The sequence below is a fragment of the Mesoplodon mirus genome, assembly GCF_964341445.2.
Source record: "Mesoplodon mirus genome assembly, chromosome: 3".
Taxonomy (NCBI): domain Eukaryota; kingdom Metazoa; phylum Chordata; class Mammalia; order Artiodactyla; family Ziphiidae; genus Mesoplodon; species Mesoplodon mirus.
In genome coordinates this window covers 146,055,118-146,063,217 of record NC_138978.1, presented here as the reverse complement: position 1 = coordinate 146,063,217, position 8,100 = coordinate 146,055,118, and the positions used below count along the sequence as shown (strand labels likewise).

Here is an 8,100-nt window from a genome sequence, read left to right as displayed (position 1 = left end):
AAGAAAAAATTTTAAACTGTACGCTAGTATGACTTTTCCTATACTCCAAGAAACAGCACTATGAAGTTAACCCCTAGTTAACCCATGGAGGGCCCCCTATGGGTGCTACTAGTTCTAATCTTGTTCCCCCTTTCCACTCTACTGGATGACTCCTTATTCATTTTTTGGGAAATGGCAACCTTGCTCAAAAGAAGTTGTCCCTCCAGTATTTTCTCAGCAATGCCTTCCTGAAGTCTAAGTTACTCACTTTAGAATAAGTTCACAGACATTCAACAGAATAGTACCTGGTGGCCTTGGCAACCCACATTTTGCCGAAGGTACCAGGGGTGTTTGGTGAGGGGAGCTTGGAACTCTAAGTCCTGCAGAGCACCTCAGGGTGGGCATACTTAAGTCTGTTCCCATTCAAGTTTTCCCCAGTGCAGACTTGCAGACTTTCCTCTTTAGTCTTCCAAGTGTCTAGCTGCTAACTGTTTAATCAGATGTCCATACAAACATCCCTAGGACAAATATTCATTCTCAGAGGTGATACAGTCTAAACTCATCAGAAGATAAGTATCTTCTGAACTTGTCCATTTGCAAGTTTGCTTCTCTAACAGTGGAGTTACAACTTCACATTCATGGCAGGACAGAATTCTCAGTCCTCTTTTTTTGTTGCTTTGTGTCATCATTGTTGATAAGAGGACCTTTTACTGTACTAAAACCTCCAAGTTACGCTGTGAGAGATGATCAATATTGGCATGAGATTCATCTATTGTATAGACGCTAAGAATCTGAAAGGCTTAACCCCAATGCACAGCTAACTGTGGATCCATTCTTGTGGGTCTCAGCACTGAGCAAGGAACAGGTTACTTTTCATCTGAGGCTCCTGAGAAGGACCATCTCACTGGCTTTGACCTGGAAGGGCCCAGACAGGATGCAACTTTAAGCCTGAGGCTGGGGTGGAAGGTGTGTGCGTGTGTGTGCGTGTGTGTGTGTGTGTGTGTTTGTGTGTTAGAATGGACAGATAGAAAAGCGAAGAAGAAGGTAGGCCAGAAAAGGAGGGCCTTCCCAGACACCAATCTGTTTGGACTAAAAGGAAAAACTGGGTGTTAGTCTTCAGAGCAACTTAGTTTCTCCCTTTAGACTTTGTTTCGGATTGTGTCCCCTTGGGCCTGTCAGAATACAAAATGAGGCTTATCTCCGAATCAAATATCATCATGAGTTATCCCCTAGGTATGCCATACCCCTTTCTGAACTTTAAAAACTACTGCTTTTTAGGGTTCAATTAAAGCACTGCCCTCCTCTCCCCAGGGTGAGTTGTCCAATAACAGGACTCTGAGAACTTCTAGTTTATCACTAAAAAGCCACCTTATTTATTAAAAACAATATACTTACCTAAATTACTCAGCTACCAAAAGTCACTTAAGAAGAAATTAAAAATATGAAGCTTCTATTCTTTAAAACATGCTTCCACTTACTCTACTTCACTTCCACAAGCCTGGGTCGTCCGAGCCAGTAACTAACTGTCTGAAGCCAAGAATTCTAAGAACCTCAACCATGGTAACCGTACACACCAACACTGTAATTCCAGAGACGTTTGCTCTCTGGTAAGATTAGGTTATTTGATAGTGTTATCCTCTTTCTGAAACTGACAATTTTCCTTCCTAGTTTAAATTGTCATTTTTTGGCCACAGCTTCAGTTAAAGAATGCCAATTATTTCACAGATGGCCTCACATTCCCAAACTGTAATGTCCTCCAGAGCCTTTTCAATACATCTTACATCTACATTTCTACCCTAACCTTTCAGATCTGTTTTAAACTCAGCACAATCTATTATCCATAACAGAGAATATTTGAATTGATGCAGTAAAATGAACCCAGACTGATCTTACCAGAGCGCTGACATGTTAGACGGCTGTCAGCCTGCTCTGCAGAGAGCATTCCAGGGCTCTGAAGACCAATAATGAAAGCAGCTTGGTGGAGAAATGGGTCAGAAGGCCTTCAGATTTTCTTTCATTTTCTTTTTTTTCAGTTCTATGAAGGGGTAATCTGATACCCTTAAAAGAATTTTTAAAATAGAAAAAGAAAGACCTCATCTTACCACCCAAATACAAATTAGTTTCATATTTTTTACATTCCCTTCTAGTTTTTGCCTGTATGCACACATCTTTTTCTTTTTAAATATAGATTTTGTGTTGTGAATCTACAGTTAAGTGTTTTCTTTCCACTTGATACTGCATTATAAAGTTTTCATGTTTTTACCTTTTTTCACATTTTTACTTTTTAGTGTTGTCACAATCTTTCATAATGTGAGTGTGCTACGATCTGTTTAATAATTTCCTTATTATTGAATGACAGCCATGCCTCCCTAGCATTGCTCAGGATAATGATTAACCACTGGTTAATACCATTTAACATACATAAAAATAACTATGAGTTATAATATTATAATTTTCTGTGATTACAATGATAAATTCAGAGCTGGGATAACTTTCAACTTTGTAACAAGATTACTTTATGTATCATATCTGATACGTCCTGTTGCTCACTCTGAGGGGTTTTGCCCTGAGTGGCAGCCCAGGGCAATAGAGCAGCAAGGGTGCTCCAAAGTAGGCCTGCCTGTGTTGGAAGCCTGGCTTCACCTTTACTGCCTGTTTCAGTTTAGTAAATTATTTAACCTCTTTACATCTCAGTTTCTTCCTCTGTAAAATGACTATAATGATAATCCCTACCCTATGGGATTATTTAAAGATTATATGACCTAACACTTATATAGTACTCAGTACATGTTAGCTGTAACTATTATTTTAGCCCTTGTGACCTGTCAGTGGTGGAGGTAATGGATCCTCAGTTGGATCTGCAGTTGTATGAATATGAAGGAGTGCTTTCAGTGAGTTTTTGTCTGGTATAATTTCACAAGTATATCTATAGGATAAAAATGTTTAAAGTTATCACTTCAAAAGACCAATAAACATGTGGAACCTCTCCATCCACGAGATGATGCCAAAAGTTAAAATATGTAATCTTTTGACAATCTAAATATCTTTATTATTATTATTATTGTGTGTTTAATAAAATATGTAACTTTAAAAAAAAATTTTTTTTTATTTTTTATTTTGCGGTACGTGAGCCTCTCACTGTTGTGGCCTCTCCCACTGCGGAGCACAGGCTCCGGACTCGCAGGCCCAGTGGCCACGGCTCACGGGCCCAGCCGCTGCACGGCACGTGGGATCCTCCCGGACCGGGGCACGAACCCGCGTCCCCTGCGTCGGCAGGCGGACCCCCAACCACTGTGCCACCAGGGAAGCCCTGTGTATCATTTTTGGCTCACTGTTTAAAGACACCAGAGGAACAATAAGAAATACCAAGGCATATTTCTGAAAATTACACAGATGAGCACACACCGTTGATATGTTCTAATAATATATCACAGAAGGACACAGTTCACAACAAAGTAAATTTTCACTCAGCAAGTGTCCATTGAACCCTATAGGTCTTATCAAAGCTATCAGCCTCTTGGACAAAATGCTAGTACTCCCCCCCCCCCCGCACCTCCCCTACCAAGTGTAGTGTGAAAGGGAGGTGCAATGACAATGATTCTTCACTGAGATCAATTTGTACCTAATTCAGAAAGAGATTTTCTCTGGGTCCTAAAGTCCCTCAAAACCCAAGAGCCTCCTTGACCAAATCCACAGTCATTAACTTCCCCATCCCACAAATCCCCTGGGCAAACTGATAAACCCAGGCCTTCCACCCACCTAACAGGTGAGTAACCTAGAGCTGCACAGCACCAATCAGAGCATCCCCATGGGCAAGTAGGTATGGGCTAATGCTTCTTTAGTTCCTGGTGACTCATCAGCCAGCCAGGAACCAGACACAGAGGCTGCCTGGGGGACTATTCTATACATGGCAAAGAAATGGAGGCAGAAGGTGGGGCAGGAAATGGACTGTAATAGGAGCTGAAGATCCAGCTAGAAAATCAAGGCTCACTTACTTGGGAGAGAGCTGATCCACAGCTCTGGAGAGCTATAGAAAGGCTGTATAGGTGCCTGGGGTACTTCCATCTCCAGAGGTTCCGTTTTGGGCCACACTGCTTCGGGGCTGCAGTTGCCCACACTGCAGTTACCCACACTGGCTGGTGCTATGGGAGAACCTAGAACAGAAGGATGTGGGTGAGCAGGCAGGAGCACCACACATGCATATCACCTGGCTCCGAAGCTCTCAAACCTAAAAGGTCCAACACTGGACCACAACTCAGTGTGGCAGCCCATCAGTAATTCCCCCAACAAACACCAAAAGAAATAAGGCTCTGCTGCTTCTGCTTCCTAATCTTATTAGTTCTCTCATAAACTCATAATTCTGAAAACATGCATTTGCTGATGATTAACAGACAAGTGGGCACTCCCTGGGGTTAAATTAGAACAGGCATGAATGAGAGATTCCCTGTTATAAAATTGGAACCCAGCAATTAAACAGAAACTGGTTGTCTTCCGTAAAATGAACTCAACTAAATTGGTTGATTAGCTTCGAGTAAGTGTTAATGTATAGAAATTCCTTTAAAAACAAACACATACTTTTTTACATGCATGAAACATCTGGAAGGATACTCAGGAACCTGGAAAGATCTGTCTCTCTTCCAGGGAAGGAACTGTTCAGACAGGTTAGAAGGAAAACCTTTCAGCTGATTTCCTTTTTGTACCATTATGAATTTTAAACCATGTAAGAGTATTATTTATTCAAAAGTATCCAGTTAAAGCTTTTAAAAGAGAGAATGAAAAACACATCCTATATCCCTGCTATTGTCAAAGTTGGCTCACTCCAAAGTTTATAGATTTTTCCTCCTAGCCTCACCTTTTAAGCATCTATCCTTCAACAATTCTTCTTCCTCTGCCCAACAGCTCTGAAATCACAGAGGTTAAGGTTTCTTTGACCCTTTGTGTACGAGTCTGGTTATATCTATGTACCCATTTTACTTTTTTATTTTTAATATACGTTCACATGTTTCCCTAAAGGATCCAAGGTGGCCCATAACGTAAGGACACACAATATTAGCTTTAAAAAAACATGAAAAACAAAAAAAAAGGGAAATCATGATCCTGGAAATGGGTTGCATCCTTTTAAGGGGTGAGAATAACAGAATGAGTGAGCCAAAGATTTGGGAAAGGATCTCACATTTCCAAATGTCCAAATCTTAAAATTGCACCAAGTGGGAATGTAGCTGTGGCAATATTAACCTGAGAGAGCTCTATGATCGTTGTCTTTACTCATCACTTGGTTGCAAGGTTATAAATGACAGGGTAAGTCAAGGAGGGCAAGTAGACAGATAAGAGTCATTTCCTGATTCTCAAAAGAAGGGGCATCACCTAGGGAAGGGGACTCCAAAATCCTACAGGAATCATCTTGATATACTAAATTTTCTAGGTGGCAAAAGTATCTCATTTGACCCTAGCAGCCAGATGGAACTTAGAAAAGTAGTGAAAAGCTACTCAACTGAATGCAAGTCATATGACTAGGAGCATGTCAGTGGAAAGTTCAAGTGAAGATGCTGTGGAAGAGCAATTCACCTTGTGTCTGAGCGTCCTCAGAATGTGCAATGGGAGATGCAGTGCCTGCTCTGTCTCACAGTGACCCTCCAACCTCTAAACTCATCTTTCCTGGGAAGCTGAATTCAAAAAGTCAATTTAAAAAAAAGATAGGGCTTCCCTGGTGGCGCAGTGGTTGAGAGTCCGCCTGCTGATGCAGGGGACACGGGTTCGTGCCCCGGTCCGGGAAGATCCCACATGCCGCGGAGCGGCTGGGCCCGTAAGCCATGGCCGCTGAGCCTGCGCGTCCAGAGCCTGTGCTCCACAATGGGAGAGGCCACAACAGTGAGAGGCCCGCATACCACAAAAAATAAATTAATTAATTAATTTAAAAAAGATAAAAGTCTCTAGTAGAGAAATTTTATCAGAGCCTAGTATTAAGAGCTGTAGAGCCACAAGTTTCCCATGATACAGCCTTAGCAGAGGCTGTTAAGGCAGTGACAGAAAATTTGTACCGAGGGAAATAGCAGAAGAGTTTGCCTACAATTCACGAAAATGATCCCTGCACTTGGCCTGAAGGAAATCAGCAACATTTATAACAGCTTGTGTATTTGTATGCGGGATTGAGAAGGAATTTAATTTTTTAATTTCTCTGAATTATCACATAAGATTCAGAAGATGCTCTCTCTGCCTAGAAGCCACCCCACTGGGATAACTATGCCTACGGGGTTCCTTTGCCTATGACTCCTACTTGCTAACAGACTGGCAGCCTGGCCCCAGGGCCTGGTCGCTGCTCCCAGTGCAATGGTGGATATGGTGTCAACGGTTGCAAAATCAAAGCCCCTTACATCCTCTCCATGCCTCTGTCCCACCCCCCACCCCACTCACCATTGATGTTCAGGAAGGGGAAGGTGTCCTGGATGGGAACGTGGTGCTGTGACTGGTCCAGCTCATCTTCTTCATCCATATCATTATCTTTCTCATCCCAAGGAGCAGATCCAGTGGATCCTACCCGAGAAACACACACACACACACACACACAAAGGTCAAAAGTGAGGCGCTCACATTGCACTGTCATCCCTGCAGCTGACCCACTGTTCAAGCTAGGCACTGCCAGCACAGAGGTTCCTTGGGTTCAGTGTGCACCCTCAATGCCAAAGAGTGGGAACCAAGGGTGTTCACCCCACTCCCAGCTCCTCCTACGGAGCCCCAGTGCAAGCTCTCATCCCCTCCCCTATCCAGGAGCTGCAGACCCTACTCCCTTCTCCTAGAAACCTTTTAATTCCTACTCTAAACCCCTTTCTACACATTAGCATCCCTTCTAAGGACCCAAGGAGCACAGCTTCTCTCCTTTATAAGCTTACTGTGAAGACAGACCCTTCCCTCATGGCAGACCCTCACTAGATTCACTGGAGGTCAAGTCTAAATTATCTGGCTCTTAGTCGGAACTTGCTAAACATTGAGTAAATATAGGGATCAGGTGGTATTCTCCTAGGAAAAATACCATACAAATTAAATGATCACTTACCCATCATTTATAAAGAGAACTTAATAGCCTTCATAATGTCATGTCAATTGATTCTTAGAACAGCCTTTGAAATACACAGGAAAGATGAGAACCCAGATTTTATAGTGGAAGAAGCTGAGGCTCAAAAGGTTGAATGACTTGATTCAATGTCCCACAAGTAGTGAGATGGAAAGACCGAGGTTTATAACTCAGACCTTCTAAGTTTTAATCCCTCCTTCTTCTAAACTACCTGGCCTCTCTTCTCAGTGTTGAGTCCCAAGAGAAGTTATTTTTTATAGAACTCAATACCCCCTCTTCTTTCTGTTCCACTGCGTGGGCAGGAAGACTGTGCTGAGTTTATATCTTTTGTTCTCTGGGTTCTTTCTAGGGACAGGATTTCTTGCTTTATTTACCAGTCTTCAACTTTGTAAGCGAGGCGACTTTCAAGTCGACTATCGCTTTAAGGGTCCAGCCCGGAACCTGGCACACTGTCCACCTTCTCCCCAGCAGCTGGGGCCTCACCTGGGTTAATGATAGAGCCCTGGGGCTGGGGGATGTCACACACTTGATATATCTTCACTGGGTTCATGGGCACCTCCTTGGTGCCGTCGTACATCAGGTTGAATTCCCTGCTCTTGTTGAGCGCACAGCGGAGCTGGGCCTTCCATTTAGCTGGGTCGGGGTCGTCCACCCCTTCCTGGTACTTCCCTGTCTCCACAGCCCAGGCCTGAGGGATAGGAAACTGCAGTGAGTGCCTGCTTGTTGCCCAGAAACACTGGAAAGTGTGCCCGCCCTCCCTCATACAGACACAGATACACACAGCCCTGCCTGACCGCCCCATCACCCCAACTCCAATTGACAGAGACTGCAGCAGAAAACACCACGCTGGGGACCAGGAAAGGCAGGGCCTGAGAGAAATTAAGCCAAATGCAAATACAGTCTTTTAAAAAGAGGAGCCTCATCTCAAGTGCTTGTGCCAGCATCATCTGTCAAGACTACAATGGCCTTAATGAAGGGTTGAAAATAAAGAAAAGTCTGGAACAAGTATACACCAAAATACTAATGGTAACTTTTGGATAGCAAGATTTCAG

General features: G+C 43.2%; 2 protein-coding genes across 3 annotated transcripts in view; one reads left to right on the top strand and one right to left on the bottom strand.

The window, feature by feature from the left end:
• LOC309799867 (U3 small nucleolar RNA-associated protein 25 homolog) overlaps positions 1 to 8,100 on the top strand; it is a 351,890-nt gene that overhangs the window by 284,252 nt on the left and 59,538 nt on the right. The gene's annotated exons all lie outside the window — the stretch shown is intronic.
• Positions 4,995 to 8,019, bottom strand: LOC309799875 (interferon regulatory factor 6-like). 2 transcript variants are annotated; one of them, XM_082613489.1, is made up of 3 exons: positions 7,532 to 8,019; positions 6,391 to 6,510; positions 4,995 to 5,634 (listed from the first exon to the last, which is right to left on the bottom strand). In XM_082613489.1, the coding sequence occupies exons 1-3, from the start codon at positions 7,848 to 7,850 to the stop codon at positions 5,600 to 5,602; spliced, it is 474 nt and encodes a 157-aa protein (XP_082469615.1). In that variant the 5' UTR covers positions 7,851 to 8,019; the 3' UTR covers positions 4,995 to 5,599. The 2 variants fall into 2 exon arrangements, with proteins under 2 accessions (XP_082469615.1, XP_082469614.1); XM_082613488.1 differs by lacking the exon at positions 4,995 to 5,634 and having other exon boundaries at positions 5,931 to 6,510.